Source organism: Macaca fascicularis, chromosome 3 (genome assembly GCF_037993035.2).
Source record: "Macaca fascicularis isolate 582-1 chromosome 3, T2T-MFA8v1.1".
In the NCBI taxonomy this organism is placed as follows: domain Eukaryota; kingdom Metazoa; phylum Chordata; class Mammalia; order Primates; family Cercopithecidae; genus Macaca; species Macaca fascicularis.
The window spans coordinates 105,671,792-105,694,460 of record NC_088377.1 but is presented as its reverse complement, the minus strand read 5'-3'; the positions used below and the strand labels follow the sequence as shown (position 1 = coordinate 105,694,460).

The window sequence follows — 22,669 nt, the reverse complement described above, 5'->3', positions numbered from 1 at the left end:
ATTAGAATTCAGAATTTAGTTTTTACTCTATTTTAATCACTCCTTTTGCCACACATGTCCTCAGCATTTATACTGGAGTGTTTTATGAGGCAATTCATTATTATTATTTTAACATATAATGAAATGAAGCCCTCTTAATGAAAATGTCATTGCTACAACCTGTTTAAAGGACAGTATGACAATATCTGACAGTTGAAAAATCATGTATCCTTTGATCTAGCAATTCTACTTTTAGCTCTTAGTATTTACTTGTGTGTGTGTGTGTGTGTGTGTATATATATATTTCTCTCTGAACATATATATACACACATATATATATATCTCGTGTGTGTATATGTATTTGTTTTTGGATGCTGATTGCCACACTAATTACAACTGCAAAAATGGAAGCAGCCTGTATGTCTTTCAGTAGAGGACAGACTAGATAAATTTTTATGCATGCATACAATGAAGTACTAGGTGTCTCTAAAAGAATGAGCTTCAATATGGAAAAATCACTAAGATTTTATTAAATAAAACAATTGCATTCATGTAAATAAAGATTGATGTATTCAATTTTGTCTGAAAATTTTGTGTAAATTTGTCTAAAACGCTAGAAAGAGACTTCTTTAGGGGAGAAGATCGTTTTTGTTTTTTGATTTTTAAATATTTCAGTATAATTAGACTACGTCTTTTATCACATACATGTGTGTTTATATACACATACATACACATGTTTATATACATATGTGTGAACCTATAATGGATTTTTTTAAATGTTATATGTAAAGGTTTTTTTACTTGCTTTTCATCAGAACTTTGGCATCTACTCCATTATCTCCTGGTATTCAGTACTATCAGTAATAAATGTCATGCAGGTTTGATTATTGTTCCTTTAACATTAACACCTTTTTTTCTGGAAATCTCTACTTTTTGTGTTTTAAATATTCTGCAGTTTCACTTAGTGTTTCTAGATTTGGGCCATTTTCATTCCATCTGCTCTGCACATGGTAGACCCCTTCATTCTAAAGTTTTCTATGTCATTTAAACTCAAATACATTTTCTTCTGTTACTTCTTCAACGATTTCCTCACACTTATTCTATTCTTATCTTATGAAACTCTTAATAGGTAGTGTTGGATTTGCTTCTGGGTTCTAACTTCACTCTCATATTTTTCATCTTTGTTCTACATTTGGAAGATTAACTTGACTTGATTTTCTGGATTAGCAGTTTCAACTTTATTCCATCATTTAGTCTGCTTTTACATTTTAATTTTAGTTTTTTTTTTTAAGAAACCCGGTAGCACAATCACAGCTCACTATAACCTTGAACTCTTCAGTTCAAGTGATTCTGCTATCTCAGCCTCCCAAGTGTCTGGGACTACAGGCACGTGCCACCATGCCCAGCTAATTAACTTATTTATATTTTCTTTTTGTAGAGACGAGATTTTGCTCTCTTGCCCAGGCTGGTCTCAAATTGCTGGCCTTAAGCTGTCCTCCCACCTCAGCCTCCTGAAGTGCTGGCATTACAGGTGTGAGGCAGCATGGCCAACCTTAGATTTAAATTTGACAATAATGTTTTTAAGTGCCAGGAACTTTCTTATTTTTTGGTTGCTCCTTTGCTCCCTTTTAGTGACTTTTTCTTTTATGAATGCAGGAGCGTCTCACATGTCTCTCAGAATGCTAACAAAAATAAAATGTTAAAATTCTCTTCTATTCTCAGCACCATCTGTTTTTCCCCCAGTTTAGTTTGTTTAGTTTTACCCACTATCACTGATGTTTTCTTCAAATGCCTGGTGATACAATTGCTAGGTTTTGTTTATAAATGAAGGACTAGGATGATGATTCAGAATATGTATCTGATGAGGATTTCCTCTGTATTTGTGGAGGCTGCTCCTCCCCTCCTCCCACCAGCCTTCTACCTGGAATGGGAGGCCATGGTCAGGCACTGAGTAAGTGGTGGGTTTGTCCTCAGGCAGACTGCTGCTTCAGATTTATAGGCAGAGAGCAGGTGGGAGCCCTGAAAATAACTAAGAAGGAAGAATACTCTGGATATTGGACTTTTTAGGGTAAGGCTATAATGGGAGGACAGAAGAGAAGAAAGTGGCACCACCCCTAGAGTTATTGGGAAATGTAGTAAGGGGAACTTTTGGTTGTTATAACACCTATGGAAGACAACAGGCATTTGATGAATAAAGGAATTTTTTTCTCTCTAAATGCCTGTGGTTTCCTGTTTGAAACACCCTGCTTTAGTGCGTTCACTCCTAGGCAATCTCCCTTCCTCCATCCTGTCTCCTCTAGTATCCTTTACAAAGAACCAGATCTACCTCAGCCTCTACTCTTTTTTTTTTTTTTCAGGCTCCCTCGTCTCCATTCAGAGCCCTCCCCAAAGAGAATAAACCCCCACTGTCTTTGGAAAGAAGTTTGTGGTATTTAGTCAGGCCAAAATGTGTGCTCTTCTATATGGGATTCCTTAATGGCCCGGAATGACTGCCCCTCCACTGTGCCTGCACTTTGTTGTTGTTGACTCCAAGCTTGGATTTTCTCTAGGAATGCTTTAGGAAATTCAGCTCTACATTTGTTTTAAGGCTTTAAATACTGTCATAAATTCAGTGTTTTTAAGATGAATTCGGTTTGCTTTTTTCCACTAGGATACTTCCAGTGGTTTCTCCCCATGTGTCTCATCTTAACACCCTGCCAAACCCATCAAATAAAGAGTTAACTGCTTTCCCGTATTTTCACAATACTAATAATGCAGTAGGAAGTAGTGTTCTAGGAGTTTTCCATGTATTATTTAGCAGTAACAACCCTGTGAGTCAGATACCATTGTCATTCCCCCATTTAACAGGTGAAAGAAACCCGCTTTAGGAGGGTAAGTAATTTACCCAGGTTTTCAGGACTAGGTAAGTGGTAGAATGCAGGTCCTTTACCACTGTGCTGTATCACCTTTTTCTGTGATTACTTCATGATGATCTTATCACCAGTTTCATAACATGTGTTTATACATTTTGGTCTACTCTAATAAATTGAGTTTTTGGAGAACAAATAGTTTGTCCATATATTTTCTTCAACATCTAACAACACGTCTGCCTAGCGTCTACCTCTGAGTAAATACCTATGGAATTAGCTGTGCACAGAGTCCTACTTTTCTTCTTTGTTCAATATAATAATACTAAATTACAGTTTCAAGATAGTAGTTTGAGAGGGAAGGTTTGGACAGCACATTGTCATTTTATAGAAAAGTATTTTTATTGATTTAACTAATGTTTTAAATGAACTCTGGTTATGGTCAAATCAGTATGTGAAAATAGTTGCATCAAAATTTAATCTTAAAATGAAATTTCAATCAGTTCTTTATGTCATCTCTTGGAAATGTACTTTACAAAAGAATGTTGCTGCTGTATTGCAAAAACATTAGAAATAGTGCAGATGACTTTTAAGTGCTTCCTTTAAGAATATGCTTAAATCTTTCCAAATAATGCATAGAATGAGATTTTGTTTTTCATTTCATGGATACTGTAAGTTATGCAACATGGATCTGGTAAAATAATTATTTTATCTGTAAAATATAAGAACAGAAGTAATTTTTAACATCTTATGAATGCTTAATTTAGCTGTCATATTTTCAATGGAAATTCAGTTTGTTGAATTACTTGGGTGTGAACCTATCACCTAATGTGGTTACAAAAGGATTTTTAATATTAAAATAGGCACGGCCTAGTATATTAAGAATAGCTCATTTACTTACAGTTCTAAACCTGGGTAGAAATGCTTTTGTAAACCAGTTGTTACAGAAAACTTCTGGGACAGAATATAGGCGAATAAATACCACTTTTATTACAATTGCTTTACATAATGGACTTTATTGTAAAGAGCTAGAAATACATTTATAGGCAGGAAGACCGTAAAAGCTTGCCATTTTAGTAGACTAAAGATACCACTTCTATCTTTATGCCTTGTTATGCAATTCATGGGAAGTTGATAGCTTTAAGAGTACTACTCTGTAAACAATATCACCTTTTACTGCTTCCAAGTATTACACAATTTTATTTATAAATAGTAATATATACATTTAAAACTATTTTTGATTTTGGTAACAGAAAAATGTAACATTTTTGTGACTGTGGAACTATGCCACCAAGAAGTAATAATGTCCCAAATGTGGCCTAGTTGTTGAGGATGCAAAGATGATTTCTGCACTCACAAGACAGAGTTTAGAAAGGAAGTTGTACATTAAATACCAACAAATTTATATAGGTTTATCAGAATTATGGAGTATAGAGTACTATGAAAGTATGTATTAGGAGAAGTTATCCTAATTAGGGCAGTTAGGGACATTGATATTTTGCCCTTAAAGGATGAGTGTGAATTAGGTATGCAAAGGTGGTTGTGTATAGATGGTGGTAAGTGCAGGGAGGATTTTGCATCAGGGCTGGGATAATAGTGGTATGTCTGACGCTGTGGGGGTGGTGCAAATTGAATCTAGCAGTATATTAAAATGCTTATAAGCCATAAAATCACATTTTAATTAATTTCTCATGGGTTATATGTAGATACCAGGCTGTTGGTGTAGTCTGGGTACGATATGATAATGGCAAGGACTCATTAGGGGGTGATGGAAATAAACTGATAGATTCTAGATTCTAGAAATATTTGCGAGGTAGAATTTACTGCTTCCTTTGCTGTGTTTGTTTCTACTCCTACCATTTTTAAGCTTTGAAATACTTTTGAATATTTTTGTCCAGTGTTTCTCTTTAGCTATTCCCTTTGTTCATGTGGTTTTTTGCCTTCATTAATACTTTACTGCTGTTTTAATATAAATTGGGAAGAGAAAATATAAACTCAGGTAGTCAATCTAACATTTTACTGAACCCTAGCCCACTGATTTGAAATGTCACCTTTATTGTATATTGTTTCATTCGACTACTCTGAAGATTTGTCTGTTCCTAGGACAATACTGCACTATTTGAATATACAGTGTTTTTACAGTTAATAGCAGGTACCTCCGTTACATTTATGCTTTCCTTAAAATCATGTTGGCTAGTTTTACATACTTTCCCTTTCAGGTAAATTTTAGGATAAATTTACCCAAAATACTTTTGGGATTTCTATTAGAATTTATTCATTTTTTTAAAAGAATAATTTGGAGAGAATTGGCATTTTTACAGTATTGAATCTTATTACCTCAGAATGTGGTTCTCTCCATTTAATTAATTTATTTTAAATGTCTCAGCATAATTTTAATGACTTTCATACCTGTCTGAACATTTTAGCCTTATTTGGTTATTACTGTTATTTAGGAAAACTGTTGATTTCTTCTGTGTTGCTCTTATGTATAGTCAGCCAAACTCTCATAAATAACTTCATTAATTTTTTCACTGATTTCTTCAGACCTTTCTGCAATTCCTTGAGAATGCACTTATATCATCTGCATTTCTTAAAATGCTATGTCTTACTACATTACTTAAAACTTAAAGTTTGAAAAGTAGTCATCGTAGTGGGCATTCTTGTCTAGTCCCTGACTTCAGTAGTAAAGCTTCTGACATTTCTTGATTAAATGTGATGCTTCCTATAGAACCTGATATAAAATGACTCTTATTTCCTTCTATTTTTACTAAGGTAAGATTTTTCCATCGGAATTGGGATTTGAATTCTATCTGATATATCTTTTTTTTTTTTTTTTTTTGAGACGGAGTCTCGCTCTGTCGCCCAGGCTGGAGTGCAGTGGCCGGATCTCAGCTCACTGCAAGCTCCGCCTCCCGGGTTCACGCCATTCTCCTGGCTCAGCCTCCCCAGTAGCTGGGACTACAGGCGCCCACCACCTCGCCCGGCTAGTTTTTTTTTGTATTTTTAGTAGAGACGGGGTTTCACCATGTTAGCCAGGATGGTCTCGATCTCCTGACCTCGTGATCCACCCGTCTCGGCCTCCCAAAGTGCTGGGATTACAGGCTTGAGCCACCGCGCCCGGCCCTATCTGATATATCTTAAGCATTGAGATGAGTTTGGGTTTTTTCGTTATTCTATGATATTATATTAAATCACATTATAATTTTTTAACTGAGTTTTGAAGTCTATGTAGAAATTGGAAAGCTTTCAGTCTTTTCTGTTTTGTTTTAAAAATGTGAATTATGTCTATCTTAAAGCTTTGATAGAATTTATTCTTAAGTCTATCCAGATCTCATGCCTTTTTTTAAAGAGAGGACCCTTGGAAACCTTTCATTTTCTTCTGTTTGATCTATTTTTGTTTTTTACTTCTTTCTTTGATAATTGACTTTTTTTTAGAAAATCATCTACTTGACTAGATTTTTAAAATAAAGTTGTTCATTATATTCTTAAAAGAGATTTAAAAATCTCGGTACCTAATTTCCTCATCTCATTTCTAATGTTACTTGTGTCTTGCCTTTTTTTTATTGACACATAATAATTGTACATATTTATCAGGTACTTAGTGATGTTTCAGTACATACACTGTTTAGTGATCAGATCAGGATAATTAGCATATCCAGTATCTCAAACATTTTTCATTTATTTGTGTTGGGAACATTTGAACATCCTCTCTTCAGCCATTTGAAAATGTATAATATTGTCAACTACAGTCACCTTATGGTGCTATAAAACACTAGAACTTACTCCTCATATCTAGCTGTAATTTTGTGTCCTTTATCACATCTTTCTACCCTTTCCCCCATTCTTCCCTGCCTCTAGTAACCTCTTTTCTACTTTCTACTTCTGTAAGATCATCTTTTTTAGCTTCCGCATAAGAGTGAGAACATGTGATGTTTAACTTTCTGTTCCTGATTTATTTCACTTAATGTCCTCCAGTTCCATCCAGGTGGCTGCACATGACAGGATTTTATTCCTTTTTATGGCTGAATAGTATTCCATTATGTATATATACCACATTTGCTTTATCCATTTATCTGTTATTGGACACTTTGATTGATTCTGTATGTTGACTATTATGAATAGTGCTGCAGTAAACATGGGGGTGGTACAGATATCATTAATATACTGATTTCCTGTACTTTGAATAAATGCCCAGTAGTGGCATTGCTGGATCATGTGGTAGTTCTATTTGTAGATTTTAAGGGATCTCCTACTGTCTTCCATTGTGACTGTACTAGTTTACATTTCCACCAATAGTATAAAAGAGTTCTCTTTTCTCCACATCCTTGGTTGAATTTATTCTTAGGGTTTTTTTTTTTTCAGTTATTATAAATATAATGGCTTTCTTGATTTTTAATATGTGGTGTTTGTGTAAAGAAATACTACTGATTTTTGTGTGTTGATTTTGTATTCTGAAAACTTACTGAATTTATCAGTTCTAATAGTTTTTTTTGGTAGAGTCTTTTAGGCTTTTCTATATTGTAAGATCATGTCATATGTAAACAGTAACAATTTGACTTCCCCCTTTCCAATTTGGATGCCCTTTATTTCTTTCTCTTTTCTGTCACTCTTGCTGGAATTTCCAGTACTGTGTTGAAGAAGACTGGTGAGAGTGCGTACTCTTGTCTTGTTCCAGTCCTTAGAGGGAAAGCTGAAAGCCTTTCAGCTTTCAGTGGGATATTATTAGCTGTGGATTTGCCATATATGGCCATTATTTTGTTAAAGTACGTTTCTTCTCTACCTAATTTATTGAGTTTTTATCAGGAAGGAATGTTGAATTTTATGAAATGCTTTTTCTGCATATATTGAGATGATTATGTGGTTTTTATTTTTCATTGTGTTCATGTGTCACATTTACTGATTTGTGTATATTGAACCATGGTTGCATCCCTGTAATCCCACTTGATCATGTTGTTTGATCTTTTTGACGTGTTGTTGGATTTGGTTTGATGATAATGTTGAGGATTTTTGCATTTATGTTCAGTAGGGATACTGGTCTGTAGTTTTCTTTTTGTGTGATGTCCTTGCCTGGTTTTGGTATCAGGGTTATTTTGGCCTTGTAGAGTGAGTTTAGAAGAATTCCCTCCCCTTCAATTTTTGGAATAGTTTGAGAAGATAATTTAGTGGTGAAGCCATCCAGTCCTGGACTTTCCTTTGTTGGGAGAGTTTTTTTGTTAGTGATTCAGTTGTATTATACCTTGTTGGTCTGTTCGGGTTTTCTATTTCTTCTTGACTCAATCTTGATAGGTTTTATATGTCCAGGAATTTATTATCTATTTTTTCTAGATTTTCAAATGTATTGGCATATAGTTGTTCATAATAGTCTTCAATGATCCTTTGTATTTCTGTAATATCAGTTGTGACATGTTTTGTTTCTGATTTTATTTGGATTTGCTCTCTTTTTTCTTGTTGATTTTATTTTTTCAAAAAACAAACTTGTTTTGTGTACTTTGTATTATTTTAGTCTTTAATTTCTGCTCTGATCCTTATTTTCTTCCTTTTACTACCTTTGAGTTTGGTTTGTTCTTTGTTTTTCTAGTTTCTTCAGATGCATCATTAGGTTATTTGAAATCTTTCTCCTATTTTTTTTTTTTTTTGAGATGGAGTCTCGCTCTGTCGCCCAGGCTGGAGCGCAGTGGCGCGATCTCTGCTCACTACAAGCTCTGCTGCCTCCTGGGTTCACGCCATTCTTCTGCCTCGGCCTCCCAAGAAGCTGGGACTACAGGCGCCCGCCACCACACCCGGATAACTTTTTTGTATTTTTTAGTAGAGACGGGGTTTCACCGCATTTGCCAGAATGGTCTCGATCTTCTGACCTCGTGATCTGCCTGCCTCGGCCTCCCGTAGTGCTGGGATTACAGAGATGAGCTGCCGTGCCTGGCCAATCTTTCTCCTTTTTTGATGCAGGAATTTACTGCTATAAACTAGTCTCTTACTACTGCTTTTGCTGTATCTCACAGGTTTTGGTATATTGTGTTTCTATTTTTATTTGTTTCAAGGAATTTTTTTAATTTCCTTTTAAATTTCTTTATTCACTCATTGGTCATTCAGGATCATGTGGTTGAAATTCCATGTTTTCTTATAGTTTTATATGTTTCTCTTGTTATTGGTTTCTAGTTTTATTTCATTGTGGTCAGATAAGATACTTGATATTATTTTTGATTAAAAAAAAAATTTGTGACTTTTGTGCCCTAACATATGGTCATAAATGTGGTTCGCAGTACTTCTCATTACTTATTTTTCTTTCCTTTGACATTGTACATTTGTCTTTATTTTTCCTAGAAAATGTTTCGTGTGCTGATGGAAAAAATGTGTATTCTGCAGCTGTTGGGTGAAATGTTCTGGAAATGTTAGGTCTATTTGGCCTATGGTGCAGTTTAAATCTGATATCTCGTTGATTTTCTGACTAGGTGATCTGTCCAATGCAGAGAGTGGGATGCTGAGGTTTCCAGCTATTATTGTATCAGGGTCTATCTCTCCTTTTAGATGTAATAATATCTGCTTTATATATCTGGTGCTCCAGGGTTGTGTGTATTTATAATTGTTTTAGCCTGTTGCTTAATTTACCCTTTTACTACAATGTCCTTGTCTCTTTTCACAGCTTTTAAAGACTGTTTTATCTGAAATGAAATAAGTGTAGCTATTTGCATGGAATATCTTTTTTCATCTCTTTGCTTTTCCTCTGTGTGTCTTCACAGTTGAAGTGAGTTTCTTGTAGGCAACATGTAGTTGACTCTTGTTTTTTTTAATCCATTCAGCCAGTTTATATTTTTTAATTGAGGAATCCAATCCATTTACAGCCAAGGGTGGTGTTGATGCGTGAGGACTTCTGTCATTTTGTTGTTTTCTTTTCTCTTTAAAAAATATCCCTTGTTTCTTACATTCTCTTATTGTTTATTTTTGTGGATGAGTGGTTCTCTGTAGTGATGTTTTGATTTCCTCGTCTATGACTTGATACTTTTCTTTTGCTGTTTTTAGAACTCTTTGTCTTTGACTTTTGACAGTTTGAGTATAATGTGCCCCAGAGAGGACTGTTTGGATTTTATCAATTCGAGGACTTTTGTGCGTCCTAGATCTGGATGTCCATTATCTCCCAAGACTTGGAAAGTTTTTTACAACTAGCTCATTAAATATCTCCTATGACGTTTCCCTTCTTTTCTTCTGGAACTCTCATAATGTGAATATTTGTTCACTTAATGGTGTTCCTTAAATTATTCTTTTTTTCTTTTTGTCTGCCTTAGTTATTTCAACAGACCTGTCCTAAGTTCAGAAATTCTTTCTTCTGCCTGGTCTAGTATTTTGTTGATGCTCTTCGTTGTATTTTCTTTTAATTTCATTCATTGAATTCTTCAGTTCTAAGATTTCTGTTTGTTTTTTAATATCTCTCTCTCTGTTGAATTTCTCATTCAAATAATGAATCATTTTTCCTAATTTTGTTGAATCGTGTTATCTGTATTCTTTTGTTTCTCACTGAGTTTCCTTAAGATTATTATTTTGAATTTTTTCTGATATTTTGTATATTTCCTAATAATTGGGATCTGTTATTGGAGAATTACTGTATTCCTTTGGAAGTGTCACGTTTCTTTGTATTTTCATGTTCGATGTAGCTCTACATTGATTTATTTCTACACATATGGTAGAAAAGTTGCCTTTTCCAGTTTTATGGAGGTGGTGAAAAAACTTGGAGTATTGGTTGCTGGGGTGCATTCACTTTGTTTTTAGGTAGACGCACTAGTGCAGTCTCTGCAGATTCTTCAGCAGTAATCAATTTTAGTGATGTTTGTAAGTGTGTCAGTGGCCTAGGCTGCAAGAGTTTGTGGTGGCGATGGTGCAGCTCTGCCAGGGGTGGGCTCACTGGGCTGTTTCTCAGGTCAGGGGTGCATGAGTGAATGCTGTGATGAGGCAACCAACTTGGTGCCTGGCTTGCTGGGATTATGGCCATGGGGCTGTTACTCTGGCTGGTGGCATGGGCACATGCCTGCTTGGCTGGCTTGGAGACACAGCACCTGGGTTGGAGCCACTGGGCTATTTCTCAAGTTCTGAGGGATGGTGTGCAGCCACTTGACCAGTCTGGGGGCATGTCTGCCAGAGAAGAACTCACTAGTCTGTTGTTTAGGTTCTGGATTGGGTGCACAACTGCTCAGCCAGTCTGTGGGCATGTTTGTTGAGTTCAGGCCTCCTGGAGTATCTTAGGGCCTAGGTGCCAATATGCAGCCAGTCCAAGGACATCTTCACCAGAGGCTAGCCTGCCAGGCTGTTTTTCAGGCTCAGGACATGGATGTGCAACCATCCAGCCACCATAGGGACATGTCAGCTACTCAGTTGCTCAGGGACCTCTGCTGCTCAGGGGAGGGCATACAATGGTGTGGCTGGCTCCAGGGTGGGTTCTCCCTGGGTGTGTCCACCAGATTGTTTGGCCGGAAGTGCTGGCAGCAGGGATTGGTTTCCTTGCTCTGCAGGACCAGAGTCACAGCAGATCCTGGGCTCAGGCTCCTTGCTCTGCAGGACCAGAGTCACAGCAGATCCTGGGCTCAGGCTCTATGCAGCTGGGGTTGTGGCATTCAGACACCTGTGTGGACGTAGTGGAATGAAAACAACTCCTAGGCTGGAAAAGTGGATGGTGTACTTCAGAAATGGTTCTGGTCTCAAGATGATGGGTGACATGCTGCAGCAGCTTGGCTCACAGGAAGTAAGTGGTGGGTGAGGAGTGCAGATCTTGTACTCCCAGTCTGGGGGATTACAGCTGTGTAAATTCACAGCAGCTCCCCAAACTGGGCTCAGGGCTTGCAAGGACTGTGGATTCTCCTTTAGTAAGGATTGCGTGTGTTTGCAGTGGGAATGGAGGCTGCTGAGGTTCCTCTGATTACCTTCCTCCCCTACCCAAGCCCCCAACCCCGCAAGAAGTCCTTCCTGATTGAGGGCCATTCTATGTTTGGGGGATGGGATGGCAGAGGCAGGATGCCTCCGCACTGGCCTTGTGGGCTTCCAATCATCACAGGTATCTCTCCACTTCCCTACTGTACTTCAGCACTCTCCCTTAAACACTACAGTCAAATCTTAGGTGTTTGTTTATTGCCTTGGTCCTTTCTTGAAGCGGAGGAATGTGCACCAGACACTTATAGTCAGCCATCTTACTGACATCACTCTTCGTGTCTTGTCTTTTCTTGGTTAAACTAGCTGAGTATTTGTCTATTTTAATTGGTCATTCGAAAAAGCCAGCTATTTATTGACTTACTGATTGAATGTATCTCTATTGACTTACTGATTGAATGTATCTCTTTTGATTGAATGACTTTTGCTTTTCCTTTTATTAATTCATTTCCGGATTTGATTACCTTGTAAATTTTGGTCTTTCATGATCCATAACAGTTTACTCATGCTTTGCCGCTCCTCGCCCTTTTTTCATGGGAGTATTCTTCAGCTTGATCTTTCTGCGTATCACAATTTAATCTTGTTTTTGTTTTTCCCTCTCTTTTTATTTCCTGGTAATTCTGTTTCTCTGGAGGTTCATGCTTTTGTTTGTTGAATTTGGTTAGTCTAATACATGCTGCTAGTTTTCATAAGTGATTGATGATTCATGGTTTTATTCATATTTGTAACTGAAGAGTCTAGATTAAATCTGTTAATTTTTCTCTAGCCCATGTGAGAATCCCATTTATGGCCGGGCGCGGTGGCTCACGCCCATAATCCCAGCACTTTGGGAGGCCAAGGCGAGCGGATCTGGAGGTCAGGAGATGGAGACCATGCTGGCTAACACGGTGAAACCCCGTCTCTACTAAAAATAGAAAAAATAAGCCGGGTGTGGTGGCGGGCGCCTGTAGTCCCAGCTACTCGGGAGGCTGAGGCAGGAGAATGGCGTGAACCCAGGAGGCGGAACTTGCAATGAGCCAAGATCGCACCACTGCACTCCAGCCTGGGCGACAGAGCGAGGCTCCCTCTCAACAAAAAAAAAAGAATCCCATTTATGTGTTATTGAATCTGGGGTCTGATTAAAATATTTATCTCCTCTAGAGATTATTGAGAAGGAGTGGAACTTTGTAAGTGACTTACCTGTTGAGTTTAGACTCTCCTTTCTTCCTGCGATCTCTAAGTAAATGGGAAAAACTTCCCTGTTTTTCTGGCTCCTGTCTTAACTTTGTAAGCCTCCCATTCCAGAGAGCCTCTTATTTTATATATTAAGTATTTACATATGCTAGAGTTGTCTAGTGTTTATCGATAGCTGAATAATCATTATAGATTAATGTTTTAATATTTTATAGGACTAAATCATTTTGCTACTTTAAAAAAAATCATGAAGGTACATTATTTGAAGTTTGGGGAAGAAAGGACTTTGGTACCAAAGGACAGCTATTCATATTTTAAGCAGAGAAACAGCAGGAGAGATTTCTGTAAGAAGGTACCAGCTCAAATTCCACTGTTCATAATTTTGGTGAGGGACTCTGCAGAATCACGTTTACTAAATTGGGATTAGGCCCATCTCTCATTATTTGTTATAATTTTCTCACATGGTTTTTCTTTATTGTTTCATATGCTTTTAGGATAATGTAGTTAAAAAGAACTATGTATTGTATTTTGACTATCAATCTACCAAATATACAAACTAATTTGAGAATGATTGACAGCATTATAATATTGGAGATTTCCAGGACAAGGGATGTGTCAAGTTTATCCATTTCTAGATTAAATTCCATATGATTAAGAATCAGTAACAACTTAGGAAGATCTTTAAAATAACCAAAGATCTATTTCACAATTTCTATCACTTTTCTACTGACTTAAACACCAATTAAAAAAAAAAAAAAAAGGCAAGCACCTCAAGAATCAATATAGAAGGTGCATTTAAAAAACATCTTCAGTACAACTGGAGTTATGAACACTGACTAAACATTTGATAACATTAAGGAATTACTGTTAATTTGTTAGGTATTGCTAATTTGATACTATTGAGTAGGTTATGTTGTTTAAAAAGAATGCTGATCTTTGAGACATATACATTGAAATAGGATTTCTGGAATTTGCTTGAAAGTTATATAAGGTAGAAAGTATATAGGAGTATGAAACAAGGTTGACCATGAGTTGCTAATTGTTGGCACTGATCATTGTGTGGTTTATTATATTCTGTTTTCTTCATATATGTTTGAAGTTTTCCATAATAAAAGTTAAAAATAAAGACAAATGTACAATGTCAAAAGAAAGAAAAATAAGTAATGAGAAGTACTGCTAACCACATTTATAGCCACAAGACAAAAGTACTTTTAAAATTTGATTCTATTGTTCCCTGCCCACTTAAAGGTAACCTGTTGACTTTAAGCAAAATTACAAAGTAGGTGTAGTTTATATTCTTTATTTCTTATGTCATCTTTCTTCATCTTAGTCCAATACTTGTTTTCCTTCTCCTTTGTCAAGTGCTCATTGTCCTCTTGTTCGCCTCTTTACCTTCAAAAATTGTCAGTAATCCATGAAACACCCATAGATGAACCTGTCCAAGTTAATATACAAGAGAAGAATGCTTTGTGAGGGAGATCAGGGATAGAAGACAGGAAATAGGTCTGATAGAGTATTAGAAAAAGATTTGAACATTTAGAAAAATACTGGTAAAAATGTGAGAAGCTTGTTGGAACATTTGGAAAAAACTTAAGAGTTCCATATGAAAAACAATATTGATTTTATTTTTAAAAATTGAGAATCTGAAGATACAGAAGGTAAAAGCTGAAACCTCTAGTATTCTAACAGAAAATAGATAATGTCCAAAATGAGTCGATCACAAAGTAGCAATATTAGCATATTATCCAGAAAGAAGAGAAACTACGAACAGATCTGATTAGAAGAAACAATTAAGTTCCTAGTAAAATTACTTCTGGGAGTAGGGTAAGTTGGGAGAAGGGTGAGTAGCATGGAACAGAAAACTGTATTTATAAGCCATTTAGTAGTACAATTTGACTTTTAACAGTGTTTGTATTTTATTTTAATAAAAATAAAAGTTAATATTAAAAACGACTTCTGTATTTATTGTTGATTTATTCTAAGAAACATCAAAAAGAGGTAAAACTAATAAAATTAAGATTATAATAGGAGGGGTCTAGCATCACTCTCTTACGTGTATATATGTTGTCCCAGCACCAGTTGTTGAAAAGACTGTTTTTTCTTTATTGCATTGTCTTGGCATATTGTCAGAATCAATTGACCATAAATTTATGGATTTGTTTCTAGCCTCTTGTTTAGTTGTGTGTCTGTCTATATGCTAGTTCCACACAGTCTTGATTACTGTAGCTTTTTAGTAAGTTTTGAAATTGAGAAGTGTGGGGTCTCCAACTTTGTTGTTCTTTTAGAAGACTCTTTTGAGTATTCTGGGTTTTTTCGAGTTTCCATATGAATGGAATGAACTTGTCAATTTCTACAAAAAAAAGAAAAGGCAGTTGAGATTTTGATAGGGAGTGTATTAAACCTGTAGGTTAATTTGGGAACTGTTGCCATTTTAATAATAAGTCCTCTGATCCGTGAACATGGGATGTCATTCCCTTTATTTAGGTCTTCTTTCAATGATGTTTTATAGTTTCATTGTACAAATTTTGTACTACTTCTGTTACATCTATTTCTCAGTATTTTATTGGTTTTGATGCTACTATAAAAGGAATGGTTTTCTTAATTTCATTTTTGGATGGTTTGTCACTAGTGTATAGAAATACACTATGTGTAACAACATATTGATTGTTTTGTATTAATCTAGTATATTGAAACCTTGGTGAACGCAGTTACTAGTGATAATAAATTTTTGTATATTAGGATTTTCCATATACAAAATAATATGATCTGCAAATATAAATTGTTTTACTTATTGCTTTCCAGTCTGGATGCCTTTTATTTTCTTTTTCTTTTCTTTTTTTGCTTAACAGCCCTGTCTAGAACCTCCAATACAAAGTTGAATAAAAATGCCAAAAGTGTACAGCCTTATTTTATTCCTTATTAGGAGTAAAAGCACCATTAAGTATGATGCTAGCTGTGGGTTTTTCATAGAGAAGACTTTTATCAGAGTGAAGAATTTCCCTTCTATTTTTAGTTTGGTGAATGTTTTTATTATGAAAGGGTTTTGGGTTTTATCTAATGATTTTCTTTGTCTGAAATGTCATTTGGTTTTGTTCTTTGTTCTATTAATAGAGTATATTGATTGAGTTTTTATATGTTGAACCACTCTTGCATTTCTGAGATAAAGTGAACTTGGCCATTATGTACAATTGTTTGTATATGTCGCTGGATTCAGTTTGCCAGTATTTTGTTTAAGATTTTTGCATTTGTATTTCTAGGAGAGATTGGCGGTAATTTTTGTGTGTGTGATGTTGTTGGGTTTAGTATCAGGGTGATTGGTCTCATAGAATGAATTGGAAAGTGTTTCTTTTTCTTCTCTTTTTTTTTTTGAAGGAGTTTGTGAAGTATTGGTTTTAATTCTTTTTTAATTAATTGATAGAATTCAACGAAAGCTGGTTCTGAGCTTGCAGGAAGTTTCTGATTCCTAAATTAGACTTTCTCCTTCTTATAAGTCTATTTGAATTTTCTATTTTTTTTCTCGAGTAATGTTTTTAAATTTGAAAAATATAAAGCAAGTGCAAAGTTGTAAGTGTGTATAAGGTAGTCTGATAAAGTCTAAATTGCATATAAAAATCTATCCTCCTTTTAATTCCTGGGAAGTCAATTTGAAACTCATACTGTTTAACAATTTCATTTTTTAAAATATTATTTTTCAAAAGAGTATTCTTAATGTCTATTTGCATTATTAAAATAATTTTACTTCACAACGGCTTGAAATTTACATTTTTTGTGTTTTTTTATGTTGCTTTTATCTCAGCAGCAATGCAGCAAGTCTTGGAAAACCTTACAGAACTGCCCTCATCTACTGGAGCAGAAGAAATAGACCTAATTTTCCTCAAGGGAATTATGGAGAATCCTATTGTAAAATCACTTGCCAAGGTAAATAGATTTATTCATAAGATTACTGAATTATTTTGGAAATAGTTTTTACAGAGATATTTTCAGATATTACTGTTTTAGAATTTGGTTGATATACATTAGGTTTAGTTAGCAAATAAAAACACTTAGCACATAATGAATTCTTAATATATGCAAAAATTAGGCCATTTTTCTCTTTTCTGTTCTGACTTTAAATACAGGATGAAGTGACTCTTAGTTTTGGCATAATGCCTTTAAAGTTTAGAGAAATCACACCTGCACAGTTGTGTTTTAACAGGACCTGTGAAAAAGATCCTGATTCTATTTCCATCTTCAACAATGGCAGGGTACTGATTTTCTTTTTTTACATTACACCGTGTACCTACTTTTCATTTAAGTTATTGACTTCCTTTATCTAGTGCTTTTTTGAAATTTTGTTGTTTGTTGCATAAGCCTGATATTTTAAGCCTGTTTCCCTAGTCAACTATGGAGTAATCTCTTTAACTCATTGATAAATATACTTTAAAACCATTTTTATTAAATAATTATTATATACTAAAGCTTAATGTATTACCTATTTTACAAACCTGCTATACACTTCTTTAGAGTTCCCCCAAATGACTCTTGCTTTCAAGAATCTATGCCACATGCCTTCTTTGACCTTTTCTTTGTAGAGCCATCTTGTTCCTTTTAGTTTTTGCGCTATGAGAATGTTGATTTCACTCTCTTCTGTGATTTTTTTCTTAGCCACAGTCTATTACTTGTTATCTTCCAAGACCTCTGAAAAATACCTTTTACCAGGTTTTCTACTAGTGAGAGTCAGTTAATGATGCAGATTCTTTTTTTTTTTTTTTTTTTGAGAGGAAGTCTCGCTTTGTCGCCCAGGCTGGAGTGCACTGGCACAATCTCGGCTCACTGCAACCTCTGCCTTCTGAGTTCAAGTGATTCTTCTGCCTCAGCCTCCCAAGTAGCTGGGACTACAGGCGTGTGCCACCGCTCCTGGCTAATTTTTGTATTTTTAGTAGAGGAGGGGTTTCACCCTGTTGGCCAGGCTGGTCTCGAACTCCTGACCTCAAATGAGCCACCAGGCCCGGGCAATGATACAGATTCTTCATTTTATTTACATATTTACTCATGCTAAAATCACATGGTATAAAGGTCCTTAAGCAGAAACTAATCCACTTGCAGATCATACAACTGGAATTTTTATTTTAGTCATTTTTTACTATAGCCTTTCCAATGTTCATTATATATTTTTATATCTTAAAAATAATATACAGGGTATTATTTCAGATTCAGACTTGTCATAAACATTAATTCCTGCTGTGTTAAAGTAATAGCTCCAGGGTCTGTTGAAATTAGTAGGAACTGTTTAAGTTTATGTTAAGTAGTTTACCTGGGTTCTTATTGTACTTTTAAAATAGTTTTTTACTCTTTTCTTGATGTTATTCTGTTGATTGTCAGTTTATTGTCCATGTATCTGTTACACTGTTATGTCCATGTTTGTTTAATTTATGGCTTTTGATCTATAGATTTAAAAACTATATAATAAGGCACTTATAACATGCTTACAGTTTACAAAGGTCTTTAAAATACACTGTTTTGTCTTAACAACTTTATGAATTTAAAATATACTGTTTTATCTTTCAACAGCTTTTGAATCGAAAAGTAAGACTCAGAGTAAATAAGTGTTGTATCTAAGGTCTCTCTGCTAGCAAATGACAGATGAGGTTTAGGCCACGTGTTCTATCGTCAAATTCTGTGTTCTAACTACTACAACACAGGGTGATGGGATATGTGTGTGTGTGTGTATACTTATTCTTTAAAACTGGTGTGAGTAAAAATTTGCTGGTTTTGTGCCATTGATGTTGGCATTTCAGAGGATCATCGTGTTATTATTCTTAACAGTTGCAATGGTTGGATGACTTTTGAGCAGGTAAGGTGCTACTGTACTCTTTTGAGGATAAAAATGAAATAAAGCAAAGAATTAACCAATAATATGCAACATCCAAGCAGACTCTTAATAAGGAAAAACAATGGTAGTTCAATATTCCTATAATGTAGGTTAAAAAGAATCCCAGAAATAGGGGAGGAATTCCGCTTCCAAGAAAGAAATAGTAAGTCACAGCAGGTTAGCACTCTCAGTATAAAAGTAGAGGGATAAAAGAGGTACACATTGCTAGATATACAGAGAGGCAGGAATATCTGGCCACTAAGCATGAGAAAAACAACAGAGGCAGTCCCATAAATGGTTCTTTTATTAGCGTTTATACACAAGGATTTGAAAGTAACTTATTAATGTATTTTTAATAGAAAGGAGGAAAGACATGTAAAATAGTATTAGAAAATCAATAAAAAATAATCAAATGAACAATTTAGGATCAAGAATACAGTATCTGAAATTAGTTCACTGATAGAAGACTAGACACAACAGAAGAGGGAATAAGTGAATTTAAAGATAGGTTATTAGAAAATATTCAAACAAAAGCTAATAGAAAAGAAAGAATGAAAAAAAGGTAACAGAATATGTGAAACATACTGAAAATGTTTAATATATATGTAGTTTGTAATTCCAGAAAGAAAGGAGAGAGGGAAGAAGAAATACAGGCAAACCCTATACTTTTGCATTTTACTTTATTCCCCTGTGCAGATACTGCCTTTTTAATAAATAATCAGCTAATGGGCAAAATAACCAGCTAGCATTATAATGATGGGATCAAATTCACACATAACAATATTAACCTTAGATGTAAATGGCTAAATGTCCCAATTAAAAGACATAGACCAGCAAATTGGATAAAGAATCAAGACCCACCAGTCTGCTGTATTCAGGAGACACATCTCATGTGCAATGTCACACATAGGCTCAAATAAAGGGATGGAGGAAGATTTACCATATAAATGTAAAGCCAAAAAAAGCAGGTATTGCAATCCTAATCTCTGATAAAACAGACGTTAAATCAACAAAGATCAAAAAAGACAAAGAAGGGCATTACATAATGGTAAAGGGATCAATGCAACAAGAAGAGCTAACTATCGTAAATATATATGCAGCCAATACAGGAGTACCCAGATTCATAAAGCAAGTTCTTAGAGACCTACAGAAACTTAGACTCCCACACAATAATAATGGGAGACTTTAACATGCCACCGTCAATATTAGACAGATCAACAAGACAGAAAATAAACAAGGATATATAGGACTTGAACTCAGCTTTGGACCAAGTGGACCTAATAGACATCTACAGAACTCTCCACCCCAAATCAACAGAATATACGTTCTTCTCGGCATTGCATAGCACTTCTTCTAAAATCAACCACATAATTGGAAGTAAAACACTCCTCAGCAAATGCAAAAGAACGGAAATCATAACAAAGAGTCTCTCAGACCACGGTGCAATCAAATTAGAACTCAGGATTAAGAAACTCAAAACCATACAACTACATGGAAATTGAACAACCTACTCCTAAATGACTACTGAGTAAATAAGAAAATTAAGGCAGAAATAAGTAAGTTCTTTGAAACCAGTGGGAACAAAGGCACAATGTACCAGAATCTCTGGGACACAGCTAAAGCAGTGTTTGGAGGGAAATTTATAGCACCAATACCCACAGGAGAAAACAGGAAAGATCTAAAATCAACACCCTCCAATTTTGCAAGAAGTTTCACTTGGATAAAATACTGTCAAACAACATTGCATGCTATGGAGAAATCTTTCATGAAAGGAGAGTCCATCAATGTGGCAAACCTTATTATTGTCTTATTTTAAGAAATTGCCACAGCCACCCAAGCCTTCAGCAACCACCACCTTGATCGGTCAGCAGCCATCAGCATCAAGGCACGACCTTATGCTAGCAAAAAGATTTCAACTCTCTGAAGACTCTGATCATTAGCATTTTAACCTTTCAAGTATTTTTAAATTAAGATATGTACATCGTCTTTTAGACACCTTGCAGTTGCTTACTTAATAGACCGCCTTGTCATGTAAACATAACTTTTATATGCACAGGGAAACAAAAAAAGTTGTGTGATTTACTTTGTTGCAGTTTTTGCTTTACTGTGGTTATCTAGAGCAGAACCTGCAGTATCTCTGAGCTATGCCTATACTACTAGTAGAATGTTGAAACCTTTGACCATAATAGTAGATTAACCTATCTCTTTTTGCAGTTCTGTCAGATTTTACCTCCCATATTTTAGTGCTCTTTTGTTAAACACACATTCACTAAGATTGTTATATCATCTCAGAAAATTAACTCTTATCATTATGTAATGCTTCTCTTTGTTCCCAATAATTTTTCTTGCTCTGAAGTCTGCCCTGTCTGAAATTAATATAGCTACTCCAGTTTTCTTTTAGTTAATGTTAGCATGATATGTCTTTCTCCATACCTTTAATTTTAATCTCTCTGTATCTTTGTATTTAAAGTAAGTTTCTGGTAGAAAACATATAATTCCATCTTTTTTTATTCACTCTGACAGTCTGGTTTTTTTGTGGGTTTTTTTGTTGTTTTTTTTTTAGATGGAGTCTCACTCTGTTGCCAGGCTTGAGTGCAGTGGCGCCATCTTGGCTCACTGCAACCTCAGACTCCCTGGTTCAAACAATTCTCCTGCCTCAGGCTCCCAAGTAGCTGGGATTACAGGCACGCCCAGCTAATTTTTGTATTTTTAGTAGTGATGGGTTTCACCATGTTGGCCAGAATGGTCTCGATATCTTGCCCTTGTGATCCGCCCACCTCAGCCTCCCGAAATGCTGGGATTAAGGCGCGAGCCACCGCACCCAGCTGACAGTCTCTTTTAAGTGCTTTAGATCATTGATGTTTACATGTTTATTGATATAATTTGATTAATATCTTTCATACTATTACTGTTTTGTATTTGTTGCCTGCTTGCCTGCCTGCCTTCCTTTTTTCCTTGTGTCTCTCACTCATTTTGTGTTTTCTCTGTTTTAACTAAACATTGTATGTGATTTCAACTTTTTCTCCTCTCTTAGCATATTAATTAGACTTTTAAAAAAAACCTTTTAGCAGTTCTTGATTTCGCAGTCGTTTGCAGTCTAATATACTTTCAAATAACACCATACCACTTCATGGGTAGTGCAACTACCTTATAAATAACAGTGCTTCCAGTTTCTCCCTCCTGTCCCATATAATATTGCTATCATTCATTTCATTTATTCATAAGCTGTAATAATCCAATACCTTGTTGTGAATAAAACTATTATCAAATCAATTAGGAATAAGAAAAGTAAAAGATTTTATTTTACCTTTTTTTCCCTGTCTCTAGCACTCTTCTTTATATAGACCCAAGTTTTGCACTTACATTGTTTTCCTTCTTTCTGATGAATGTCTTTTAACATTTCTTGCAAGACAGGTGTACTAGTAACAAATATTCTCAATTTTTGTTTGAAAAAGTCCTTTTTGTTTTGTCTTGTTTTGTTTTTTACTTTTGAATGATAACTTTACTGGATAGATAATTCCAGGTTGGTGGAGGTGTTTGTTTTGTTTTGTTTTGTTTTTCAACATTTTAAAGATTTCACTCTATTCTCTGCATGTTTCCTGAAGAGTTCAATATAATTCTTATGCTTGCTCCTCTACAGGTAAGGTTCCCCCCAACACCTGTTCTTTCAATATTTTGTTTTTAATTTTCTGCAGTTTGAATATAATACACCTACACTTAGAATTCTGGGTTTTTATCCTGCACAGTGTTCTGTGAGCCCCCTGGATCTGTGGTTTGGTGTCCATCATTAATTTAGGAAAATTCTCAGTTTCAGATTTTGTAGCATTTTGGATTTTAGATTTTTGGATTAGGGATACTCAACCTATATTATGAATAGTGCTGCCATAAATATTCTTGGATACACTTTTAT

General features: G+C 35.3%; 1 protein-coding gene across 18 annotated transcripts in view; it reads left to right on the top strand.

The window, feature by feature from the left end:
- Positions 1-22,669, top strand: part of PALS2 (protein associated with LIN7 2, MAGUK p55 family member) — a 106,753-nt gene that overhangs the window by 35,364 nt on the left and 48,720 nt on the right. For 11 of the 18 annotated variants that reach the window (XM_065542197.2, XM_074035336.1, XM_045388923.3 and 8 more), the window contains one exon: positions 16,708-16,826. In XM_065542197.2, the coding sequence (XP_065398269.1) occupies positions 16,710-16,826 (117 nt within the window). In that variant the 5' untranslated portion in view covers positions 16,708-16,709. Of the gene's footprint in view, positions 1-16,704; positions 16,827-22,669 lie in introns of all 18 variants that reach the window. The other 7 variants (XM_074035337.1, XM_045388926.3, XM_074035341.1 and 4 more) reach the window with 1 other exon arrangement.